Here is a 27,813-nt window from a genome sequence, read left to right on the forward strand (position 1 = left end):
AATCATTAACAAAAATATTAAAAAGTGGCCAACCTCATTAGTAACCAGGAATATACAAATTAAACCTGCACAGAGATACCATTCTCTACCAACCTGACAAAAATGTATGTCTGACAATTCCAAACAATGAAGATAGGGAGTAAGGGAAATCTCTACAAAGCACTACCACAAGTATAAATTGTTAAAAAGCACTGTGGATAACAATGTGTCATTATCTTGTACATCTGACACTGAAACTCAGTATCCAAACAAAACATCTTTTAACAGCACGGACGCAGAATATTTACTCTTATTATGTCTGATGTACTCTAACACTTCTATTACACTCACTAAATTGATTCCATTATCTCTAATGGGTTGGAACCTGTATTCAAAAAACACTATCCTAGAGAAACCCCCGCATATGTACCAGGAGACATTTACAAAACATTCCTACCAGGTTTTTTGTTTTTGTGAAGTTTTTTGTAAAATAAAGAAAAAAAATAGGGGAAAAAAGTCCTTCAAAAAGAGAATAAAGATGTACCAGAAATAATAAGATACTGAGGAATAAACCTAACAAAGAGGTCAAAGACCTGTTACTCTGAAAACTATAAAACAATGATGAAAGAAATTGAAGATAACAAAGAAATGGAAAACCATTCCAAGCTCGTGAAGCTCATGGATTGGAAGAACAAATGCTGTTCACATGTCTATAGTATGCAAAACAATCTACACATTTAATCCTATCAAAATACCAATAGCATTTTTCACAGAACTAGAACAATCCTAAAATTTGTATGGAACCACAACAGACCCCGAATAGCCAAAGCAATCCTGAAAAAGAAAAGGAAAGCTGGAGGCATCACAATTCCAGACTTCAAGTTATATTTCAAAGCTGTAGTCCTCAAAACAGTATGCTACTGGCACAAATACAAATACATGGATCAATGGAACAGAAAAGAATCCAGAAATAAACCCACAATTACATGGTCAATTAATTTTTGACAAAGCAGGAAGGAATACCCAACAGGAAAAAGTGTCTTGAACAAATCCGGTTGGGGAAACTGGACAGCTATATGCAAAAGAAGGAATACTCAACCACTTTCCAATACTATACACAAACATGAACTCAAAATGGATTAAAGACCTCAATGAGTGTGAGACCTGAAACGACAAAAATCCTAGAAGAGAAGACAGGTAGTAACTTGACATACCTTCTTTCAAGATACATCTCCTGAGGTAAGGGAAACAAAAGCAACAATAAACTATTGGGACTTCATCAAAATAAAAACCTCTGCCAAGTAAAGGAAAATAATAAAACTAAAAGGCAACCTATGGAATGGGAGAAGATATTTGCAAATGATAAAGGGTTAGCATCCAAAATATAGGAGGAATTTATAAAACTCAACATCCAAAAAACAAATAATCCAATTCAAAAATTGGCAGAACACATGAACAGACATTTCTCCAAAGACATACAGAGGGCCAAAAGACACATGAAAAGATGCTCATCATCACTTATTATCAGGGAAATGCAAATCAAAACTATAATGAGATATCACCTCACACCTGCTAGAATGGCTAAAATCAACAATACAAGAAACAACAGGTGTTGTGAGGATGTGGAGAAAAAGGAACCCTTGTGCACTGTTGGTGGGAATGCAAACTGGTGCAGCCACTGTAGAAACAGTGTGGAGGTTCCTCAGAATGTTAAAAATAGAATTATGTCATGATCCAGTAATCACAGGATTGGGTATTTACCCAAATACAAGAATACTAATTCAAAGGGATACATGTACCTCATGTTTATAGCAGCATTACTCGCAATAGCCATGACATGGAAGCAGCCCAAGTGTCCATCAACTGATGAATGGATAAAGAAGATGTAGTATATATACACAATAGAATATTAGTCAAAAAAAGAATGAAATCTCACCATTTGTAATGACATGGATGGAGCTACTGGGTATAAAGCTAAGTAAAACAAGTCAGTCAAATACCATGCGATTTCAGTCATAAGGAGAATTTAAGAAACAAAACAAATGAGCAAAGGGATAGAAAGTAGAGAAAGAGAAATCATATATAATATATATAAACATTTTTTTAAGATTTTATTTGAGAGAGAAAACGGGAGAGAGGGAGAAGTATACTCCCTGCTGAGCGAGGAGCCCAATGGTGATTCTTGAAAGCAGTGTCGAATAGGTGAAAAAATAACAGAAAGACTACTTAAATTATACCACTTCCATAAAATTCAAAGCTAAACAACATACTGTTAAGGGATAAAACAGATGTAGCAAAATGAAAAGAAAGCAAAATTACAATTGCAAAATTTCAAATAGTGGTTATCTCTGAAAAAAGATAGATTGGATTGGAGGGATATACAGGTGGCTTCCACATAATTGGTAGTGAGTTTGATTCTAAATTTGTATAGTAGGTTCATGGCATATAGGTAATCTGTGTATTAAACAATAGATAATATAACAAAATAACAAAAGTCAACCGTTAAGTATCTAGCATAAACTTTTATAAATGATTACCACAATCCCACAAAAACCAACCAAAAAATTACACCCATTGGATTCTCTATATTTTGGTTAAAAAAAAAACATACACACATATACCTCACATATACCTTATATATACACATAATGTATATATAATATAAACATATCATGTTATTAATTTTATATATAATTTTTAACACATACAAATTTTATATATGTAAACATCTTTAAAGTTTTTACTTTTTGCTTAAAAAAAAAAAAGAGTTGAGTTATAGGATCCAGACAGTTGTTAGCTACAGCAATTACAAACACATTAACTAGATGCAAACCAAAATAACCAATAAAAACATTGTAGCTACCCCCTGATAAGAAAACTACAAGTTCTGGTTCTCTGAAGGAAAGTCTCTTGTACTGGAGACAAATTCTGCTCAAGCTTGTTCTTAAAAATTTGGGGTCATAAACTTATTTGAAGAGCCAAAGGATTTAAGAAAGTTCAAGAACACCTTTTATTGAGGGAAAGACTCAACGATATTGAGTTGGGAGGAACAAGGAAGTCAACCCATTTTCCACTCCTCTGAGACGAATTCCTTCCATCACTCTTGAGGCATTTCAACAGAGCATGAGACTGACCAATGGACGGTTATCTTCAAGGAATAGAAGTGGGCTAACAGGTGACGCTATTTTTAGGAAGCCTAGTATTTTTGGCCTCATCTTTGTAAATGAAAGACAGAGCATCATCCATTATCAAGACAATGAACACTACCTACCATTTTCAGGGGATGAGTCATCATCCCATGAGATGACAAGCACTGGGTACATCTGGGTACAAGTCATGTCTTTTTTATTTTTCACATCAACAGACTAAAGCAAAACAGAACTCTAGCAAGCTGGTCTAAAAATTGTGCATTGTTCTACTTATGAGCTTCAGGAGAACAATCAACACCACCTACAAAAATCTTGATTGTCAGTAGCATTACCCATGAGCATGTTCAGTCATGGTGGCATTTCCCAAAATGTGTTCCGTGAAAAAAAGACACAGAAGAAAAAGGTCCTATGGACAACTAATTAAACACTGGATACTGTGTTCTCCATTAATGGAGTCTCATTAAAATGTTAGAGGTTCCAAGAAGTCCTACAGTAAATAAAATGTTTTAATGTGAGCTAGTCTATCATTCCCCGGCTGTATAAAAATAAGCAAATATATCTCTTATGACACCAAGTGCCAAATATACTCTAGGAATAATGTGAAGCAGAAGGAAATATTCACTACGCTACATCTTGATTCTGGAAATCTCCCCTGATATGCTACCTAGGAGTTATGGCCTCATCACAGAAGGACCTTTGGTGGGACCAAGAGCTAAAGCAATCAGGACTTTCCAGCTGCCATTACAGAAGTCACTGAGCAAGGCAGCGAGGCTGCTTTTCCAGCAGAGAGAGTCTCCTTACAAACCATTTCAGATATGAGGTCATCAACTTGCAACACCCAAAAAGTTGCCAAATCCCCTTATTTTCATATCACTAATATTTTTGCAGCCCCTGTGGGCTCTCTTTCTGTTTGGATGGTCCCAGGCTAGCCCAGTAAGGCTCAGCCATGAACTGCCATCAGATCCTCCCAGTTGAGGTCTGCATCTCCACCATCTTCACCCTCCCATTCATCATTCACACTGTCCTGAGACATCATGCAGAGGAAGCAACAGGACCAGACGGGGGGCAAGGAGGGTAAAGGCAAAATGTGGGTATCAGCCTCTACTGTGGCTTTCCCAGGAAGGAATGGGGGTCGCAAGCCACTGAGCAGGTTTAGGACTGGATCATTTGAGTAATTCTGGTGGGCTCTGGGCTATCACGAAGGTCTCTAGATGTCCAGGACCTGGCCCTGGGTGACTTAAGGCAGGGGACAGAGTCCAGACTGCAGAAGCCTGATGCAAGGTGGGTGCAGGTACGGATTTAGGATTGGTGGGTCTGTGTACCAAAGATGTGCTTGCAGGCCAGTTGTTTGCTATCTCTAGAAATTAGTTGGCCCTGGGAAGGGCAGTGTCTGCTGGGTCAGTGAGGTTGCAGATGCCAAAGAGCACCAACGATCCAGAAAATATAATTCAGTCACTCATTCCTTTAAAAACCTAGAAGGTATTATTCTACCCATTTAAAAAATGTTTTTTAATTTTTAAAAAGATTTATTTATTTGTTTGTTTGTTTGTTTGAGAGAGAGAGAGAGAAAGACTTGGGAGTGGGAGACGCAGAAGCAGATTCCCCACTGAGCAGGGAGCCCCATGCAGAGCTCAGTCCCAGGACCCGGGATTATGACCTGAGCCAAAGGCACATACTTAACTGACTGAGCACCCAGGTCCCCCTATACTCATTGTTTTGTTTTGTTTTTAATGAGAAAATGAGGTTACTGTGCATTATCACTGCCTCAGTACAACAGGCAAAGGGTAGTCCCTAGACTTACAGCATCAGCATCACTTCGAAATTTCTTAGAAACGAAATTCTCCAACACCAGCTCAGACCTACAGAGTCAGGAATTCTCTGGGAGTGAGGTCCAGCCATCTGCATTGTAAGTAGCCCTCCATTCTGAGTCTGAAGCACGCTAAGAAATACTGTTGTACGGAATAAAATCTAAAATCCCTGGTCTGGAAAATCCCATTCTGAGTCAACAGATTTAGCTCTTCAAAGTCCTCTATCCCCATCCTTCTACTCCCAGCCATCCTCCCACTGTTCATTCCATCTGGCCTGCCTGATAGACCCTACGCTCCAGGCACACCTAACTTTCACTGAACAAGGCCTACTGAGACTCAGTACCCCCTGTACTAACACAGTACTGAAACAAAGTGAGTGCAGGCTTTCCTTGTTATCCAAAACGACAGCATTCCTGAAGCCTCTCCTAAGATGAAATGAGGTAAAGGGAAGAAGCATGAATTTATACAGAGAGATGTTTGAGGCATTCCCAGACCGAAAACAACTTCTCTTAAATTTTTCTGATACCTTAGGACACATCTTGCCAACAGATGCACAAAACAATCAAGAGGAAGCACAGATGCCCATGGATGGGGTTCAAGGCTATAATAGCTTGATGCCAAAGTGCTTGCTAAGTGTAGTTTCTAGGAAGGAGGTGGCAGGGTCACACGCTGCTTGGGGCGTGCACTGCCTCTCTAATGGCTTGCTGCAAAACCAACGCTGAATGCTATTTTCTTTTTTCACCTTCTCCCATAAATGCAAAAATACTCTTTGGATTTCTTTCAGTTAGCAAAACAGGTACTAACGTAGGTCTCTTGTGAAAGCAAAGTGGAACAATGAGAACTTTCAAATGGTGGGGGATGCCCACATTCTGCACATGCCTATTAAAATGAACCTTGATACAAGTGGGCACAACGGTGTTTGCTCAGTCTTGCCCTGTCTTGCTTATTATGGCAGACTGTGCGACCTGGTTCACCCAAAGCCTCTATGCACCACTGTCTTCTTTGCTGCCTCCCATTATAGAAGGTAGAAGGCCAATACTGTTCCAGTGCCCCCTGAAATTAGGAGTACTCATTGGATATGGTCCCAGACCATGAAACAAAAGCAGAAGTGTGCTACAGGGTCATTGGGAAAAGCTCTGCTTTCCTACTAAAAACGAACAGGACACAGCTGTCCAGTATTATCACTTCTTCCTGTTTTGAATGCAGATATGATGGCAAGAGTGGTGGCAGCCATCCTGTAACCATGAAGGAGTGGCAAAGAGAAATGAAGAAGGGTGCCTGGGTGGCTCAGTTGGTTAGCTGTCTGCCTTCAGCTCAGGTCATGATCTCAGAGTCCTGGGATTGAGCCCTGCATGGGGCTCCCTGTTCAGCAGGGAGTCTGCTTGTCTCTCTGCTCCTCCCCCTGCTCATGCTCTCTCTCTAAATAAAATCTTTTTAAAAAGAGAGAGAGAAATGAAGAGATGATGGATCTGACTCAGTGATGTCAACCACTGACCCAACCACCATGTACACACGGATTTATTCCTCAGAGTAATAAACTCTATCCAATGCCATCCTCACTGAGAACATTGAGGGGGTAGCATTGGTAGGCACTGAGGGCTGGATACGATCTGCTGGGCAGAGACACAGCAGAAGGTCCAAAACGGTGGAGCAGCCACCACAAGCACTCCCTTAGTGCAACAAAAGACTATAAAAATAGAGTATTTGGTTAAAGAGAGGAAAATTTACTTTTGAGAATTCAGGGCCAAGAGAGAAGTGAGGAACAACAAGTGGCAAAGTCATTCTAAAGTTGGGACAAATCTCTATTTTCAAAGCAACACGATAGCTGCACTCTTTTGAGGCACAGAGAACGCTTACAGTAAGAATCTAAATAAATAATAAATATGAATATAAATAAATTAATTAAATATATATGTGTGTATACACACACACACAAATACATACATATTACTAAACTAGTTTCTTATGAGACTTTCAGGAAGAAAAAGATACCTATAAACCAAAAATAGGATGCTATGAAAAAGAACACTTAGAAGACAGGAAAAACTTGTTAAAGTAAATTATAATACAAGTCCTCAGGGGAAAAAGATAGAAAAAAAAAGGGGGGGGAATTTTTTTTTAAATTATATTTTTAAGTAATCTCTATAATCAGCATGGGTCTTGAATCCACAATCCCAAGATCAAGAGTCACATGCTCCAGTGACCAAGCCAGTCAGGCACACCCAAGAATGGGAAATTATTTTGAGACAGACAGAAATTTTCCTAGAACTGAAGAGGCACGCAAGTCCTCAAAGTGCAAGGATCTGAGCTGTCGGGCACAGACTGGAAATGAAGAAGAGATCCCAAAAGGCTGGAAGAGAGGAGGAGGGACCAAAGCTACAGCAATCAGATCAGAAGTAGAAATGATAAGAACTGATGCTAGAATAAAACAGAACAGTTCCAAAGTTCTCAGTGAGAACCTATTTGAATCTAAAAAAATTGTACTATGGTAACTTGTCAGTCAAGTAGAGAAGCAAAACAAGATGATTTGTAAAAAGAAGAGAAAAGAAAAGATCCTCTCCTTTTCTGAGAAATCTCTTCGAGGACACACTCCAGAAAAATCAGGGTAAAACTTGAACCCAGTAAGAAATGAGAGCACTAAGCAGGACGAAGCCCAGGATTCCAGCCCTGCAAGAGACTAAGAAAGCAGCAAATTCACATCAGATTTCAGTAACCTCTAAGGTGAAGAGCACAAACAAAATAATACATGGAATGAGTAAGTTGGAAGGTATGAAAGCACAGGATTCTCCCACTAGGAAAAAAGGAAAAAAGCGTAATTCATACAATTCCAGGGGGAAAATGCCCATAAAAGATAGGACTTGAATATGAATCGAAGTAAAGTGATTCATAACTGAAGAATTTGGTAGCCTGTAAGAAAAGAAAGTCCACGTAGACGTGGAACTATTCTCCTCTATGTGAACAGATCTTCAGAGCAAGAAATGTAATTGACATAGTCCTGGGCTCTGCAATCAACAACATTTAAATAGCCGTAGTAGAAGAAGCACTTGATTGACTTTTGCACTTTTAGAATCAACCTCAGGACGAAGCATGGGAGATATAATGATGATGATCCCACAAGAAAAGAAATATAAAAGAGAAAAAGAAGAAGGGATGAAGGTAAAGAAAAGAAAGGAAAGAGGGGTGCCTGGGTGGTTCAGTTGGTTGAAGCATCCAACTTTTTTTTTTTTAAGATTTTATTTATTCATTAGAGACACAGAGAGAGACAGGCAGAGACATAGGCAGAAGGAGAAGCAGGCTCCCTGCGGGGAACCCAATGCAGGACTCAATCTCAAGACCCCAGGATCACGCCCTGAGCCAAAGTCAGATGCTCAACCACTGAGCCACCCAGGCATCCCAAAGCATTTGACTCTTGACATTGGCTCTGATCACAATTTCAGCATCCTTGGTCAAGCCCTGCGTTGTCAGGTTCTGCACTCAGCAGGGAGCCTACTTGTCTCCCTCTCTCCCTCTGCCCTTCCTCTCCCCTGTTCTTTCTCTCCCTCTCTTAAATATTTTTTAAGGGGGGGGGGGTAAAAGGAAAGAAAGAAGAAGAGGAAAAGAAAACAGGTGAGAGAAGCCAAGATTGAAGAGGGAGAGGTGAATTAACACTCCTCACACACACCAGTCAAGAGAAACTGGACCGAGGCGCCTGGGTGGCTCAGTGGTTGAGTATCTGCCTTCGGCTCAGGGCCTGATCCCCGGGTCCTGGGATCAAGTCCCGCATCGGTCTCCCCGCAGGGAGCCTGCTTCTCCCTCTGCCTGTGTCTCTGCCTCTCTCTGTGCATCTCTCATGAATAAATAAAATATTTTTTTAAAAGAGAGAGAGAAACTGGACCATCTACAGCAGAGAGGCTTGAACATAATAATAAAATGGCATTACATTGACTTAAAAATTGGGTACGGAGGGGAATGTGGGTGCTAGAATCAAAGCCTCCTCTCCCCAACAGGAAGTCCATGGTGTGTAATGTGTGGATATGTGGGTATGAGCAAGAACTAGCAATATAAGCCTTTGTTTAGGGATGTGGGAGGCAAACCACCAGAGGTACTTAAAAGAGAAACCATTAAACACAATTGCCTCCAGAGAGCAGGGCTGGGAATGGCATCAGGGTGGGAGGGCTGATACCTTTTCATTCCAAGTCCTTCTCTACAACTTGATTTTTTAAAACCACATCCATCTATTATTATTTGTTTTTTAAGGAACAATACGCAGGATTACTGGAGATAGAAACCAGGCAGGCACATCCACAGCTGCTGGAGTCATTAAATGGGCAATTTGGCAACATGTATTAAAAGCCTAAAAATGTAGAAAACCTTCCTCTAAGTAACCAAAATGGAGGAACTCATCCTGGAGAAACAACTAAAGGTATAGACAGAGGATTAACTATAAGAAAAGGTCATGAGAGGGCCATTTATGGAGGTCTACATTTCTACGTAATCTTCAGTCCCCAGCTCTTTGCTATATGGACATATTGGGGGGGAAATCCAAAGATTTCCCCCAAAATCTAAAGGGGAATGTTTAAATAGACTTCCATGTGAATTTTAAAAATGAAGCATATATTGTCATGTAAAGTTATTGAAAATATACTAAGGGAGAGAGTGGGCTATAAGCCAAAATGCACAGTAAAAAGTTACATGTATGGATAGACAAGGGGAAAAAATACTTGTTAAGGTATGTATCAAAATGTTACTACTTATTTCTCTGTTTTTTCTTATTAAATCTTCTAATTCCTCTACAATGCACACAGTAAGTATTCTAAGTATCCCAAAGGTAGTTGCCAGGGGTAGAGAGAGGGGGTACGTTACTGTTTCATGGGGACAGTTTCAGTGTTTGCAAGATAAAGGGGTGGATGGATGGTGGTGAGGGTACCTTACCAATGTGTAGGAACTTAATGCTGCTGAGTTACATATTTAAAAATGGTTAAGATGTGGACACCTGGGTGGCTCAGGGGTTGAGTGTCTGCCTTTGGCTCAGGGAGTGTTCCTGAGGTCCCAGGATCGAGTCCCACATCGGGCTCCCTGAATGGAGCCTGCTTCTCCCTTTGCCTATATCTCTGCCTCTCTCTCTTTGTCTTTCATGAATAAATTAAAAATCTTTAAAAAAAAAAAAAAGGTTAAGATGGTAAATTTCATGCTGCATATAATTTACCACAATAAAAAAATTTGTAATATCTAAGGCAGTGAAAATACAGGACATTATAATGTTACATGATATTATATTGATGAATATGTATCATTACATATTTGTCCCAAACCATGGAATGTACAACACCAAGAGTGAGCTCTAAGGTAAACTGTGGATTTGGGGTGATTTTGACGTAGGTTCATCCTGGTTTAAAAAAAAAAAAAAAAGTGCCATTCTGGTAAGTCATGTTGAGAATCGGTTAGACTATGGGCAGCCCCGGTGGCTTAGCAGTTTAGCGCCGCCTTCAGCCCAGGGCGTGATCCTGGAGTCCTGGGATCGAGTTCCGTATCAGGCTCCCTGCGTGGAGCCTGCTTCTCCCTGCCTGTGTTATTGCCTCTCTCTCTCTCTCTCTCTCTCTCTCTCTCTCTCTTTCTGTGTGTGTGTGTGTCTAATAAATAAAATCTTTAGGAAAAAAAAAAGAGAATGGGTGAGACTATGCATGTGTGGGGGTAAGGGTACGGGAAATTCTATGCCTCTTTAGCTTTGTGGTAAGCTAAACTTGTCCAAAAAAAGGAAAAAAGAAAGAAAGAAAGAAAAAGCCTTTTAAAATTAACATAAATGTATTACAAAATAATGTAAACTGGATTATATGCCACATATGATAAATTTATGAACAAATTATGTTATAAAAATGTCTTAATATTGCTAAGGTTAACCAAATAAATACATTTGTTTTATTTGTAAGATTTTATTTATTTGAGAGAGCACAGGTAAGATGGGGGGGAGGCCAGAGACAAAGGGAGAAGCAGACTCCCCACTGAGCAGGGAGCCCAACATGGGGCTCAATCCCAGGACCCTGAGATCATGACCTGAGCCAAAGGCAGATGCCTAATTGACTGAGCCACCCAGGCACCTCCCCCAAATGAATACATTTGTAAGAGGAGTTTTAGAAGTACTGCATATATTTTACATTTTCTCCAAATTATATTTTCCCTAGTCCCAAAAAAAGGAATTTTTTTTCTGCTCCCAAAATATCCAGGCATTATTTTTTAATCTTGAATCCAAGCCCTACCAATTCTTCATTACTTCCTTTCAGTCCTTCCAAGAATATCAGTCCTTCCCAAGGGCATTTCTGAGTCCCAAGATTACTACTCTCTTCTAAAAAAAAAACAAGACTTTTAAACCTTGAATGCCTTAACATTCATTATAGTGAGATTTTAAATATTAATTTCTTATATCCCACAAATAATTTCATGCTCCATTAGGGTAAGAATATGTACACAATATATAATATTTATCTTATATTATTTGATAATGTTAACAATATCAAGTATTTATAAATACTTCTATTTTTATGCACATAAATGTGAGGTTTTTTAAAAGATTTATTTTATAGAGAGAAAGCATGAGCAGGATGAGCAGAGGGGGAGAGAGAGAATCTCAAGCAGACTCCATACTGAGTGAGGAGCCCGACACCGGGTTGATCTTACAACCTGAGATCGTGACCTGAGTTGAAACCAAGAGTCAGAGGCTCGCCTGAGTGCACTAGATGTGTTATTTTATTTGCTCTTAAGATTTATTTGAGAGAGAGTGAACAAACATGGGGAACATGAGCAGGGGGAGGGGTAAAGGGAGAGAGAGATGCAGACTCCCCACTAAGCAGGGAGCCAGACATGGGGCTCGATCTCAGGAACCCCAGGATCATGAGCTGAGCTGAAGGCAGACACTTAACTGACTAAACCACCCAGACACCCCTAAATGTATTATTTAAACTTTTTTTTTATTGATCTCTCACAATTCATCATACATGATGGACCAGTGTTGCACAGAATGGGTTCCCTCATGATTTCCAAAGTGGTTTTGGGATGTGGTCTTGATGCTATCTGATCTCTGAATTTCTAATGGGCTAAAATGTGCCCCCCACCCGCCAAATTCATATATTGAAGTCTACACCCCAGTACCTCCAGAATGTGGCAATATTTGGGGATGAGGTGATTCACTCAACATCATTAGTGGCCCTAATCCAACATGACTAGGGTCCTCCTAAGAAGAGTTTAGGACAAAGGCACAGAAAGAGGAAAGACCCCGTGAAGATAAAGGGAGAAGGTGGCCATCTGCAAACCATGGAGTGAGGCCTCAGAGGAAATCGGTCCTGCCCACACCTGTATCTTAGACTTCTAGTCTCCAGATTCATGAGGAAAGGAATGTCTAATTTTGAAGCTCCCCATCTGTGCTGCTTTGTTCTGACAACCCCAGCAGTCTATGCATCTTCCACCTGAAACCTCTCTTTGTCATTGTCAATTCCAAGAATTTGGGGACCTTTGTGGTTTTAAAGGTAGATCATAACATGATCTTGGAGATACAGAAGAGCGTAAAAAGTGTGGCATACACTAATCGCTTTACCCCTCTGTTTGTTAGAGACCACAGTGCTATTCTGGTCTGGTGACCGATGTGTAAATAGGAGAAGGGCTTCCTGAGGACAAATGGATTCCTTTAGAGCATTTTTCTTGATACCTGCCATTGCAGAGAGGTCCTCTGGGGTGGAGTTTAAGTGTGATTCTCCCTGAGGTTAAGGACAGACTCAATGTCTTGCCAAGGTCTTTTTCTGGTCTATGGTTCTGGGCACAGTTTTAAAAATAAACCCATAATCCAGTCCAACGGAAAGTGGCTTGCAAGTATAGGTCTCCAGCATCCAAGTCTGTGACACTGAAAATACCTCGTACACAGTTCCTGTGTGACATGCAGGTTTTACCCAGGTTTGGAGACAACACGCTACAGCCACAAATGTGGACTTACTCTTCACTAGCCTCCTGCCCTTGGCGTTTCTGCCAGACAGAAACGCTATGAGAAACGCTCATTTCATTGCTATGAGAGAGCAATGAAATATTATTTTGCTAAAAAGGGTGCTATTACCTGACTACCTCCATGAATAGGGAGAAGGACACCCCCCCATTAGGTAAAACATTGGTGTCCATGCTTGTAATGTCCTTTCTCATCCCTTAGAACCCCTTCCAGCAACTGCTCTGTTGTTCCTTCTTCTAACTGTTGCCTGGTCTTCTTTCCTAGTCGTGAGAGGTGCACATTCTAGATCTCCCACGTCCTATAATCCCACATTCTTCTCAAGTGTGACTCAATCTCCAAGCCACACTGGGAAGGCTCCTGGGTAGATGTGCAGTCAAACATGAAATTAGGCAGACCAGGATCTAGGCTGACGCTGTGGAGGGCAGAGCAAGGGTACGGATGACGCTCTCAAGGTGAGAGTTCACGGAGAAAACTTTTCCAGGCAAAGTAATCCAAACCTAAGTTTGTCTTGGGTCAAACATATCAAGGTAGACAATGAGTAGATCTGCAAGCTTTCTCCCTGACACAGGATAACTACCCAGGGAAGGAGAGGAGAACCCCAATTCAATTCATAAGGGAACTTCCTATCCCTAAAATCATAATTGAATCCATGTGTCTCTATTAACATATCAGAAGATATTTCACTTCCTCACTGCTCCCATGATCCATGAAAGGAATAATCTAGAAAATGTTTATTTTTCCAATCACCTTCTCCTACTCCCAAATCCCACTCCCTCATTCCTGAGTTTGGTTGAGACCTGACTTCAGGATACTGTTATGTTTTCCCTTTACAGTTTGTCTGTTTTGTTCCAAGAATCATGATTTAACATACACTATAGATTCCTGGTAAGAAATGATCTCATCTGTTTAGGCTCAACTATAAATTCATCACAAGATCCACTGCTCACCACTTGTCTGCACTCTTATCCTCTGGTTTTTGGAGATCTCCATCAGATTGGCTATTTTGTTGACGTTTTCCCCAGCTAAATGACATGGATAGTAAACTCTGAGGCTCCCATGCCCATGATAAGTAATGTAACATGAGTAATAAACACATAACACATGAGTATAAGCTCTAAGACTTCAATGTGCTAACCTTGTGAATAAGTGGTGATTGCATTTGATACAGAATTTCTCATCACAACCATTTTGTCCCAAAGTCACAGACATTGTCCTAACTCAATACCTGTAGCCTAACCTGGCATTGTTATTTTAAACAACTAGTTTGGGAGTGGTCTGTTAAACCACATTAGATAACCAGAATACCTACCATTTTGTTAACCAAGCTTTTCCAGACAAGAAACTAAGGACATGGGGATGCATGGGGGGCTCAGGCGATTAAGTGTCTGCCTTCAGCTCAGGCCATGGTCCTGGGGTCCTGGGATCGAGCCCCACATTGGGCTCCCTGCTCAGTGGGGAGTCTGCTTCTACCTCTCCCCCTGATTATGCTCTCTCTCTCAAATAAATAAATAAAATCTTAAAAAAAAAAAAATCAAGGACAGATACTCAGACCAACTCCTCCCCAGAACCCTCTAGAATTTAGACTTTGATGCAGAATTTTTGTAGTTCTTGAGGATTTGGCATTGTCTCCAGATCTCTGTTTGGTCTTAAGGATGGCTTTACAAAGACTCTAGAACCTCCATTCCTTTAGCACTACAATGACTGTCAGTGAGAGATAAAATGGGAGGAAACTAGGATAATACAATAACTTTATTTTATAAAAATATACTTAGCAAAAGAAGACATGCTAAATGTTATGTCAGTTCTCAGGTTGAGACTCAAATATCTGGAATTATCTCAGTGAATGACATTAGATTTTACAAATTTAGGGGAATTCATTTAACTAGGTCAAGGAATTATAGAAATGTGGTATAATGGGATTAGCGATCAGAAGTCCTTGTTTTCTCAGGGCTGTTTCAAAGCTGTTCATTCCCCCAGTGAAGCTTCTCAACTTTTCCGGCTCTCAGGTCTCTCATCATTTAAAAGTGAGGTACTTGGGCTCAATGACCTTTCAAAGAATCCTGCCAGCTCAGCCATTCTAGAGAAATGTAATGAACATTCATAACATAGATACCAAGAACGTACTTGTCCACCTAACCTCACCATTTCACAGGTGCAGGAATTAATGAGAACCTGAGATGTTAATAGGCAAGTGAGAGATTAGGATCCAGGGGATAGGAAGAAACAGAATTCTCACTCCTGAAACAACATGCTAACCATGAAACTCTGCTCATAGGGTATCAATCCAGATGTTCCCAATCTATAGCTGTACCTCATGTTCAGAAGAGCAATAGAAGAGGGACTCGCTCATGGTCCATTTTTGTGATCTTTGCTCCTCATCTCACAAGAGGAGATACATAATAACATCCCAAATCAATGACTAAAAATTCTCAATGGGCTTCAGTGGCCTTAAGGACACCATGAGGACATGGCCTGGCTCCTCTTACCATTCAGGTCTGCTCTGTTCAGCATGTGCTCCATTCTTTAGCAGCCTCTCCCCGCCCGGTTTCAAGACAGCTGACAGGGGCTCAGGTTTAAAGCCTATCTTCTCCCAAACGCCAATAGAAAAAGTTTGTCTTCCCAACAGACCCAGCAAATGTCGCAGAACTGAATCTCAGCCACTGTGGTAGGCGGATTCCTAACCCCCTAAAAATGTCCATAGCCTAATCCCCAGAACCTGTGAACATAGTCTCTTACATGGCAAACTTCTAGAACTTCACAGATGTATGAAGGATCTTGCAATGGGGAAATTATCCTGGATTATCCACGCGGCTTTAAAGTAAATCAAAGGTCCCTAAAAGTGGAGAAGGAGGCACAAGAGCAGGTCAGCAGAAGATGGGACTACAGGAGGGTCAGAGATGCAATGTGAGAAGATCCACTATTGCTGGCTTGGAGGTGGAGGAAGAAGCCACTTGCCACGGAACACAGGTGCACTCCAGAAGCCTGAACAGTCCAGGAAACTAACTCCTCCCCTACCCCAGAGCCTCCAGAGAGGAACAGTAACTGCCCTGGCTACACCTTGATTTTAGCCCAGTAAGACCTGTATTAGGGGTGCCTAGGTAGCACAGTCAGTTGAGCATCCGACTCTTGGTTTCAGGGTCATGTCAGGGCCATGAAATCAAGACCCACATTGGGTTCTGCACTCAGCATGGAGTCTGCCTGAGTCTCTCTCTGCCTCTCCCCGCTACTCCTCTATGTATTAAATAAATGAATAAATCTTTAAACACACCACACACACCTGTGTCAGACCTCTGACCTCCAGAACTGTAAGATGATAAATTTGTGCTGTTTTAAAGTCACCACATTTGTCATCATTTGTTATGATAACAACAGGAAACTAATAAACTAATATGCCTATGGACTGGTCCAATCTGGTTCCCCTGCTCTGCCTGAACCAATGATTTCAGCTGAACTGGAATCACATCTCACCTTAAATATGAGGGTGAGACCAACCCCACTGATAACACATGGACCCAGAGCAGGGAAGGAGGGTGTCCTGAAGAAAATCACGGCTTAGCACCAAAAGGACAGAGACAGAAAATAAACAGGAGGGGAAAAAGGGGGTGGTGGTGGTGGTAATCAGTCTATAAGAAGACATGGGACAGACAGAGGAAATCCTGAATGTATCTCTGAATGCTGGAAGTTCTACAAAGAAAACTGAGCCTCCTGGTGGCATTTCAACTTTGCTTTCCTGTCATAGCTTTCAAAGAAAGAAGAAACATAAATTAAACAACAGGATCCGTAAATGTCTGGTGTTAAATAACAAGGCTGGAGTTTTTGGACAGTCTTTTGACAAGAGACCGAGTATATCTTGCAAATGCTAGAGAGAATACATTTGTCAGGAGGCTTGTTAACTTATCAGGGATTCTTTAAAGTGTAAATTGGAGGGGGTGGAAAGAGCCATTAAAAAAAAAAACTGTATCACTGGATAATGCATTATGTTAACTACATTCTCTTTTTTTCTGTATTCTTGATGCTCTGACATTTGGGGTCTTGCAGACCATAACCACCATTCCCTGGGTTAACTAATTCCTAGAAATAACAAACCAGTCACCTACCAGCATGTCTTTAACAGGCAGATCAACCAATTTGGAGTCCATACTACCCTCCTCCTCTTTTTATTAGACTTCTGACTTCTGCAGTCAGGGACACTATACTTCAGCCCTGATCGCCCCAGGAGCAAGACCACCCCCATAACCCAGACCCCACCAACATTACCCAAACTATCCAGTCACATTTGTACTACTTGCTTACCTTTCTTGCCCATTTTTCCCCTCTTAAACTGAAATAAAGGCTCCTGCCCACAGTTCCCCTCTTTCTCTTTGCTCACCTTGCCTTGGTGCTTCCCTGTGTGGCCCTGAATGGTGTGCTAGGACTCCTGTCCCTAGGGAGCTCTGAATCTAACAAAATAACTTCTTCCTGCTTGACAATCATGTTCATATCTGCATGTTTTACTCCACCTGCTCAAAACAAGCTATGGCAGCACCAGATAGAACTCACAAGAACAAGTGGAACTCTCGGAAAGCATTAAGAAAGAATAATAGGAGTCGAGAGACAGTGTTTTGGTCCTGGGTGCTAACCCAAAATGTGGGCAGGAGAGCAATCTGGAAGTTTTAAGTGAGGATGGGAAGACAGTCCTCTAGGTCTGACCCAACCTGAGGAGGCAACAGGTTCATGCCAGGAGAAGAGGCAGATCCTCTTACTGGGACTTAGGACAAGATCCTGCATCATTTTCCTGGGACTTTCCCAACAAAGTATCACAAATGGGGTTGCCTCCAGAACAGCAAGGTATGGATTCCTGGTTCTGGAGGCTATAAATCTGAAGTTGAGGTGTTGGCAGGGTTGGTTCCTTCTGAGGACTGTGAATGAGACTCTCTCTTAGCTTCTGGTCACCTCAAGTGTTCCATGGCTGGTAGATGGCATTCTCCCCATGTCTGCGCACTATTTTCCCTCCACACATCCCGTGTGTGATTCTGTGTCCACATTTCCCACCTGTATGAGGACACATACACAAGGCTCACTGGATTAGGGCTCTCCCAAATGGCCTCATTTCAGCTTGAGCATGTGCAAAGACACTATTTCTAGGTAAGGTCACATGCTCAGGTACTAGGGTTAGAACTTCTTCTGAATGGGGACACACTATGACTCAACCTCTAGGAGTCCCTGTCTTTGGTGTTCTTTTTTTAGTTCCTCCCAATGCCCCCCTCTTTGCTTCTTCCAAAGTAAAACCCAACAGGCCAGGATCGGGGCCCTGGGAGGACTGTTTTAGTCTGATCTGACACCAGAGCCCTCGCACACCTGTAGGGTCCCAGCTAACATCATCACACACCTGGCCAGGAACTCCATTGGCTCTCCTAGTCTTCCCTCCTGGACACCTAAAGAATTGCTGAGTGGAAGACTCTGCTTGGGCATGGGGGATTCAGGAGTCCCATCACAACTAAAAGAGGAGGGCAGGAAAGGTAAAGGAAGGCAATGAGACATGGCAGCTGTACATACATTTCCTCTATACGGTTGACACGGGTGTTTTTAGAATAGCAGACTTGGTTGGAAGTTTCCATTCAGAAGATTCCTGTGCCCACACACTGTGGGCTAATACATAGCCAAAGGCTTACTACAGACTTGGCATAAGACTTACTCCCGTTCCTCCTTCCAAGCCGGAGTAAGTGCTGTCGTCTCAAAAATACATAGAAGGGAGAACCTGCAGGGTCCCACGCACACATAATAACAGCAATACAAGGACAGACAGGGTAAGTGGCAGAAAACCCCAACCTACTAGCAGTGGCTGGGTGCGTCGTGCTTATCAGTAACCCCAGTCCCAAGAGCAGATCCATCTGAAACTGGACACTGTCTTTGGCAACATCTGATGATATTTGCTGAATAAATGTGCAAGTCCCTTTTGGTGTAGGGCAGGATATAAACAAGTACGTAACATGAACAACCAATGCAAGTAAAGTTTAGCAGATAGGGCATCCTGTTATAGAAAAACACGGGGCACAAGTCATTTCCTAGAAAAGGCGGCTAGCTCCAAACTATTCTATCATTATAGAATATCCTCACCAGCACAGCTACATGAGAAAGTCATTTTTTTTTTTTTGTCCTCCACAGGAATATAAATCCACCCTTACTAATAGAGAAACCACTCGGAGAGCAGACACTCAATGGCAGGTCTCCATCCCCCCATCTATCTAAGTCCATTTGGGCCATCATAACCAAATACCAGAGCCTGGGCAGTTTATCAATTACAGAAATTCATTTCTCACAATTCTGGACGCTGGCAAGTCCAAGATCAAAGTGCCAGCAGATTTAGTGTTTGGTGAGGACCTGCTTTCTGGTTCACAGGCTGCCATCTTGGGGGGGGGGGTGCGTGGGAGCTCTGTGGGATCTCTTTTACTTAAGGGTACTAATCCCACTCATGAGGGCATTACCCTTATGTACTAATCACCTCCCAAAGGCTCCACCTCCAAATCCCATCACACTGGGGGGTTAGGATTGAACACATGAACTGGAGACACAGCATGGTACCATCTGTGTAAGAGGAGAGGGGACAACCTACTGTTTCTTATCTGGCCTTTGGCCAATTCCCACACCTCCTGGTCCCCAGTGTTCACAAGGAACTGTGGATTGAGCATTGGCCACACTTTGGCTGAATCACAGATGGCTGGGAGACTCCAGCGGCTAGAAGGAACACCAGGAGCTGGGGCCATTCACTCCATGGCATATATCTGGCTTTCTGACAAAATATTACTTTCCAACTCTCTAAGCTGAAATTCTAATAATAAATATCTAATCTGTCCTGAATTGTACATTTTCCAAATCTTTCCCTAACTCAGCAGTCAATGAACCCAAGTGGTCTATTTAGGGTCTCGCCAACGCAGGAACCAGAATAAGGATAAACTTTCCTTTTAGGATGGGGGCTGGATTTTCATTTAATTAAGCTCCTGAGTCCCATGTGAGGTGACTTTTGGTATTTCAAGGTAGTTCATTCCTGGCCTCTGCAAAATGCTGGGGACCAATGCCTAAAATACCACAATGAAATAGTCAATCCTTTGGTGGCTTAAGATGTTATCCTCTTAGACACTGTCAGCCACTCAGGGCTTGGCAGGAAGGATTTAACCAGGTCCTTGTAAGAACAAGCTTCCATGGGAAGTGGCAGGAAGTGGATTATTAGGGGCTTGGGAAAAAGAGGTCCGTTCTCAGATTCAGAAATGGCTTTGCTGCTAATTAGCAGCATGGCATTGAGGTTCAGAAAAGCAAGGTAACTTTTCTTTTTTATATAGAAAATCTGCCAAGAGGTGGGGAAAGGAGATTTTTCTTGAAAAAGGTATATTCATTATTCTGCTTCTAATGATATGTTATATTCAGAATACAATTACAGGAAGCAAATGTCAAAATCTGGGGAAAGCACAGGGATACACAGAAAATGCACAGGGAATGGATAATCATGGGCAGCGTCCTTACTCATTAAAAACCACCAAATGAAACCCTTATTAAGCCCTCATAAATACCCTGCGGTGTGCTAAGACTTGACCTTCATTTAACTTTCACAAAACCCCTGAGGTCAGGATTATTAATAACATCATTTTATTGATGGGGAAATTGAGGTTTAGTGAGTTTACATAACTCGCCCAAGTTCACAAAATTTAGAGAAGCAGATGATAACCCTACTCTGAGCTCAAAGCTCACAGGCAGAAGAACCTCTGCATCATCACAGCTTTTTAAGAAGTTTAGAAATCCTGGCAATCCCCGAAGTGGCTTCCAAAGAAACTTCTACTGTGGAAGACAGTGAGGGTGGAAATGCAAAAAATAAACCTCACCTACTTCACAATTGCTTAGGGCTAGCTTTTGGTATGTTTCTATATATAGCCTGGCTGCTTTTGAAAAAAAAAAAAAAAAAGGCAGAAAATCATAGCTCTCAGGAGACCTATAGGGAAGCAGAGAGGAAGGACCTTTATCTGCCATGCTAAATAGTCTTCTGGTCTCATCTGTCCTAAAATCTTGGGAAGCAGCCACCCCACAGACAATGTGACAACCTCATGCCTGCAGCCAGAATTGATGGGGGCGGTGATGGTGAAGATATCAGGACTAAGTCAATTTTCTTGGGATTTTTTTTTTAAAGATTTTATTTATTTATTCATGATAGACACAGAGAGAGAGAGGCAGAGACACAGGCAGAGGGAGAAGCAGGCTCCATGCACCGGGAGCCCGACGTGGGATTCGATCCCGGGTCTCCAGGATCGCGCCCTGGGTCAAAGGCAGGCGTCAAACCGCTGTGCCACCCAGGGATCCGTTTCTTGGGATTTTAAACAGGAGAGGACAGTTAGCTGGGGCTGGACCCATCAGGCCCGTGGCTCCAATGGCCCATCTGTAGAGAAACTTGCAGCAACAGAAATGGGGAGGGCAGAGAAAGGCAGGATAACATGGTGATGTAGCCTCTTGGCTCCCAATGGCAGCTTATCTCTTGCTGCCATAACATCTATCAAATCCCTAGGGGTCAGCATCACTGAGTGTGCCTGATGCTGGGAACTTAAACGAACTCCCCTTTCCTGAAGGTAATTTGGGGGCTTTTTTGGTCTTGCTTTGTTTTGCATTTTGCAATCTAGAGCTTTGCCCAGAGCATTCACAAAAGTAGGGCTTTCTTACCCACACACCTACCCCACGCATTTCAAAGTCTTATAGCCACACTTCCTTATATTTATTTATGGTTCTTTGCTATAGCTGCCTCTTCCATTTAGTGCCCAGACTACACTAGATAATTCATCACACAAGTATCTCTGCAGTCTTCAGCATCAATGGGCCCCTCTATCTGGCTTCTGTAGACACAAAGACCCCCAACTGTGGACAAATTTTAATAAGCCATCCAAATATTTTATCAAGAAAAAAAAAAGAAAACAACGTATATTCAAAGTAAGAAAGGCCTTCCCTGGCACGATTCCAAATTCAGAGATCCTACTGTGAGAAGGTTACATGATACAAATTTCTTAGAACTACTATAGGAAAAAAAGACATGACAATAAATGACAAATGACAGGCTCAAAGAAAACATTCACAATATACATAATAAAGGACTGATTCCTCTTTGCAAAGGTTGCCATGGCATTTATAAAGCACAGGGTGAAACACGAAAGATCTTTCTCCCCATCTACCATAGTCTGGACCTCTGCCCTGGAGGAACCCCTGAAACCTGCCCTTCCTGTTCTTTTTCTATGTATTATTATTTAAATTGCTTCCAGTGTTTCATATTATAAATGACATGCTCATAACAGCTTGTCCCTTCACTTTTGTGCATATGTCATAATACTGTCAAGTGGAGAAGAGGTTACATTATCTATATATGATATTACCCTAACTTGGTTTTAAAGACAACTACACACATAGATACAGAGAAAATCAATTAGAACAAATATGCCAAAATTATTACAAGGGGATACAACTTGGTAATTGAACCAAGTGACATGCTTCCTTTAGACTCCTGGGGTTTTTAATTTTTGCACAATGAACACTACAGATAAATCACCAGAAAAAAATAAGTTTTCATAGGAGTTAATAAATTCCAAATGGCAGCATAAAGGCATCATTCTTGGTTTGTAATAATGATTTCAATCAGACGCCTTTCCCACTTAACTTCTGGGTTCTCAGCTGTGTTCTTCTAGAGGGTAGATGTTACAGAAAGAACAATCTCTGGGTAAGAACAGATTCTTGTGTACATTTATGCATCTTGTAAGAGTTAAGAACCGAAGAGCTCTGATGGATCATCCAGTATTTAGTGCACCTGTTACCACAGGAAGTCAAACATAGGAAGAATGGCTGCTCTCTCAAGCAAGGATGAGGAGGCTGTGGTCTTTGGGCAAAGTAAAAGGTCAAAGCTGAGGATCCCCAAAGGACCAGAAGGGAGGTGCAAGCTTTAGCTTGCAATACCTGAAGAAGGTACCATAAGCCTTCTTGAAACTGGTCCCCTAGGAACGAACCACTGTCACTTACCCCAAAGGTGAGGGAAATGAGATTATCAGGAAGTAGTCCTATTAGGGCTGTGGAGGCCTTAAAGCTACTATGTTAATCATTTGGACACTATGTTCACTTCTGGGGTTGGTTTATTTGTTTAGTCAGAGTTTCCTTCCAACACCACTCTACTTCCGAACTCCTATCTTCCCCACCATCACTCCTGCTCCTCTAGAAATGTCTAGCCTCCTTGCCTCCTTGCTCCCTCCCAGGCTTTGTACATAACTGAGCATGCTCTCAGGCTGGGACAGCAGCAATGACAACATGTGATGATGCCCAGTCATCGTTTAACCTGTGGTCAACAAAGCAAGATGGCGGTCATGGCTTGGTAAAACACTGCTTAGCATCTGAATGACAGATTCAGGGCACGTGGCCTGCCAATGACAGTTTTCACAAAGGTCATTTTGCTGGAGACTAACGTGGCCAGAAAATGAAAGGCTGGGAAGCCCTACTTGGGGCATGCAGACAGGGCTTCCCCTGGACAAGGCAAAGACGACTCAGGAGCCTGAGATGCAAGGCTTACTGAACATTCCTCTGTGCATAATCCTGGGGGTGGGGGTTCCATTACCTTCAAATCCCTCTGCCGAAGCCTATCTCCCCTACTTCTAGATCATTAGCTCCTTGCCAGTCTCCCAGCCATTAGCTCCCTAAATTCCCATTCGGGGATGCCACACACAGTGGGGGAAGAGGACGCTGCAGGTCTGACCTCTGTAAACATATGCTGACTTTACCCCAGATCCCTGTCCAGGAGCAGCTAGCAGTGCTGTCTCCTTGCCTGCTGACACTGCACAAGCTGTTTAAAACCTCTGCCTCCTTCCTCCCCTTCCACTCTCCCTCTGGACTGAGGCCATCTGGTAAAGGCTCCTGCCTGCCTGCCCACCAGCACCATGGCACACTGCATTTGCTTCTAAATCTAGCCTCTTGCCCTTGCTGCACCCAGAGGACAGGGAAGGGGGTTGCCTCCTCTCTGCCCCACCCCTTGGTACGCCAGACCACGGGCAGCCTAAAGAGCAGCAAAGGATTGCATGGCCTGGGGAGACTGAGGCACGATTAGTACAGATCAGAGGGCATCAGCAGTGGTAAAAGAGGTCAGGGCTGGGGGATGGCATGAGTGGGGTCAGAACACAAAGGAAAATGGGAGATGAGGTGGATGAGAAGCCAGGCAGAGACAGAGGTCAAAGCCACCAGGAGAGGAGGGAGGCACGCAGGCAGGCAGCAGAATGTTGATCTCAGGAATCCGGAAATCTGGAGCGAGCAAAGGTGCCGAACACAGGAGATAGGCCTGCAGCCCTGTGATGAAGCTGCCTTGCTAACAGAGGACACAGAGGAAACTCTTTGCTCACCAGGGAGGAGTCTACATCCAGTGGATTTGGGTAATTAACACATGACGCTAGGGGTTGAAGGTGGAACGTAAAACAATTCCTGATGTGAAGTCCTTCTTTTGCCCTGCTGCCTTCAGCTCCAGGTTCCTCCCAGCCCTCCTCAACATTTGGACTTCTGTCCTGTTTCCTCCAAACTGTTCTCACAGATGGCTCACCTCTACTTTCTCAATGCTCATTCTGCTTCGTCTCCTCCAGTCTATATTTTATCCCTTCCTGCCCCCTTGTATAAGTGACAGGAGCCAGGCCCCAGGCAATTCATTATTCATTTTAGTTAGGCCCTCTAGCGCTTAATCCATGGCAACAAAGGCTCTCTTTCCTTTAAAAAACAGAACAAAACAAACTACCTGACCATTCAATCCTACCTATTTCTCTCTCAAAAACAAAACAAAAACAGCAGGATGAAATCAAGCAGAACAGAAAATAGAAATAAATATAAATGTATTACTTATGAATGGATATATAAACACATATAAATGTATTACTTATATTTATATAAACATAAAATAAAAAAAGAGAATATAAGCAATAAGAGAATTCACCAAAGCTAGCATGGGCTCTTAGAAAAAACATGAAATCAACAAGTCCCTGAGAAAACTATGAAAAACTGAGCAAGGGCACAAATGACAAGTATTATGAATGAAAAAAGAGTTTTTAAAACAAATTTCTAGAAACGGATAAATGACTCAAACAAAAGAAAATCTTCAAAAGCAAAGACTCAACAGTGAAATAAATTTAATCATAATTGAAAATTCATCCCCCTATATGATCACCACTCTGTAACACAAAACAAAACATTGCAGAAGCTTCAGATAGTCTTGCAGGCAAGCTGAACATCCAGTCAAGAAACAGGTAATTTCAATCTTACCTACTCAAACTACTCCAAAGAACAGGGGAAAGGGGGAGGGGACCCAACTCATTTCTACACGCTAGAAATCGCTAGAATCACATAAAGGATAGCATAGGAAATGGGATAGGACAAGCTCATTTCTAGAACCACTGATTTGTAGCAGGGCACACTGTCACCACGCTAAAAGATCATAGACCTCAACCTCCCTCAGACTTAGGTGTGGTCATGGTCCTTACATTAGGCCAAGGAGATGCAGACAAATGCATATACAACTTGATTTCTAGAAGTTTTCTCCAACAGACTTCATCTATTTAGTCATTCTCTTCTACTTAGAATTGTGAGAATGACCGTGTGGGTGGGGGAACAGTGAGGAGGAGAAGTCTGTAGTGAAATTTTAGGTTCTCAAGAGCAGGTGCAGCCTTCCTACCAGCCGGACTTCTCTGAACATGAAAAACAAGCTCCTGCCTTTGTCAAAGCCTCCATTTTGTTGAAAGCTCTACCATCTAGGATTTTTCTGTTATAGGCAACCCAAGCTAATTCCAATGGCTGGAGCTTGGGCCAACTGAGCAGGAAAGACCCAGAGAGAGATAAGAGTGAAGCTCCAGCCTTGCCCATGTGCAAAGAAGAGCCCTGCCAGGCAGGACCTGAGGAATTCAGGCTTGGCTACTCGTGGTGCTGATAAAGCTATTCAGAGTCACATTATGTAGATTCTTGAGCAAGACAGTGGAGAAGGACCCAGCAAGTCATCTCATCTAACCTTCTCAAATTCACTCATAAGCAGAGCAGAAATGACTCAAATTGATACATTGATATAATTCTGATTTCAATTCCAATGTATGGTTTTTCCCATAGCAAAAAGTACTTCTCCCCAACACCAGCTGAGGGTTTCAGAATTCACCTCAATTCTGGCCCTACCTGGAGAGAGAGTATCAGATCCCACAGATTAAGGGCTCAATCTTATAAGACTGCAGCCCTGCCCTGAACTTCAGACGCCAAGTGCAAGTCTATATTGTTACTTGTGCTTCCAACCAACATGCTATAGATCTAAGGTTCCCATGACTCCCTTCTCAAGTTCCATTAATTTGTTAGAGGGGCTCACAGAACTCAAACATTTTACTTACTAGATTACTGGTTCATTTTTTATTTTTTGAGAGACACAGAGAGAGAGGCAGACACACAGGCAGAGGGAGAAGCAGGCTCCATGCAGGGAGCCCAACGTGGGATTTGATCCCTGGACTCCAAGATCACACCCCGGGCGAAAGGCAGACGCTAAACCGCTGAGCCACCCAGGGATCCCCTAGATTACTGGCTTAAAGGATATAACTGAGGAATAGCCCCACAGAAGAGATGCATAGGGCAAGGTCTGGGGGGGGGTGGCGGGGAACTCAGAGCTTCCACAGTCTGAGTGGTATCTTCTCAGTCCCTCCAGAAGCTCTGTGAACCCAATCCTTTTGGGTTTTTATGGAGGCTTCAATACAGAAGCATGGCTGATTAAATCACTGGCTATTGGTGACTGATTCAACCTCCAACCCCTCCCCTTCCCAGAGGTCAAGGGAGTGAGATTGTCCAATCGCACAACTGGTTCCCCTGGCAACCAGCTCCCACCTTCTGGCACTTTCTAAATGTCACCTCATTAACATAGAGTCAGGTGTAACTGAAAGGGGTTTGTTATGAATATCAAGACACCTTTACTGCTCATCACTTGACAAATTCCAAGGATTTTAGGAGCTCTATGCCAAAAATGGGGATAAAAGCCAAATATAGATTTTTTATTACAAATCAAAATATTACAATTGTTTAAGGACTAGGTAGAAAACAAAATCCAGACCTTCTGATTTTCACCTAGGTTCCAGGCTGTCAGTTACATGCATGATTCTCAGTGGTTACAAGATGCTTCTACTTTGAGCCAAACATTCATTTATTAAATACTTACTGAGCACCTGCTATGTACCAGGAACTGACCTAGGCCCTAGGGACACAGTAGAGCCAGCTCTTTGGAGTCCTGGAACTCTGTAGTGACCCAGTTAGATGAAGTTCAGTGCTGATGTCCCTAGGCAGACACTAAGTGGCAGTAAGGCTGGGTATGCTGGGGAAGGAGGGTGAGACAATATGGAGCTCTTGAGCTCTCTTTCTCTACTTCTTCCCATTGGTAACATGCAAGCCAGCAGAGGGGTGAACTTCAGAGCACAAAAGGCCCCTAATGTTCTCCTGATCCTTGTCAATGGATGCACAGGTTCAGACAAAGACAGCCTGACCCTACTACATACAAGAAGGCAAAAGATCCTTTAGAGGTCAGTGAAACAGAGTAAGGCAACCATAATTTCTAAAAAAATTTTGCTCTAATCCATGTCCCTTTAGATTCCATTAATATGTAACATACACAGTGAAAAGCAACTAGCTACACACAATTGTGTCACTATGAAAGCCTGACTCAGTCCAGGCTCTTTATCAATCAGCTCTGGGTTGGGTCTTGGACAATTTACTTCATCTACCTTGGACTTTATGTCTTCAGCTGTAAAATGGAGCTGTTTGGAACATGCTCTTCTGAATTCTCGACTCTAAAATTTGATCCTTTTATATTTATATTTGATTTATCCCTCGACAAGTCTTTATATGTCAGTGACATTCAACTTTGACAATGCTTACCAAC

The 27,813-nt window shown here is 42.3% G+C and overlaps 1 protein-coding gene across 3 annotated transcripts in view; it reads right to left on the reverse strand.

Moving 5' to 3' along the window:
• Positions 1-27,813, reverse strand: part of ARHGAP44 (Rho GTPase activating protein 44) — a 171,369-nt gene that overhangs the window by 92,253 nt on the left and 51,303 nt on the right. The window contains exon 1 of one of the 3 annotated variants that reach the window (XM_072821070.1): positions 13,011-13,095. The exons of 1 other annotated variant lie outside the window; for it this stretch is intronic. In XM_072821070.1, the coding sequence (XP_072677171.1) occupies positions 13,011-13,093 (83 nt within the window). In that variant the 5' untranslated portion in view covers positions 13,094-13,095. Of the gene's footprint in view, positions 1-13,010; positions 13,096-27,813 lie in introns of those variants that run through there. One more of the 3 variants, XM_072821071.1, reaches the window with a different exon arrangement.

This window comes from Canis lupus, chromosome 3 (genome assembly GCF_048164855.1).
Source record: "Canis lupus baileyi chromosome 3, mCanLup2.hap1, whole genome shotgun sequence".
Lineage (NCBI taxonomy): Eukaryota > Metazoa > Chordata > Mammalia > Carnivora > Canidae > Canis > Canis lupus.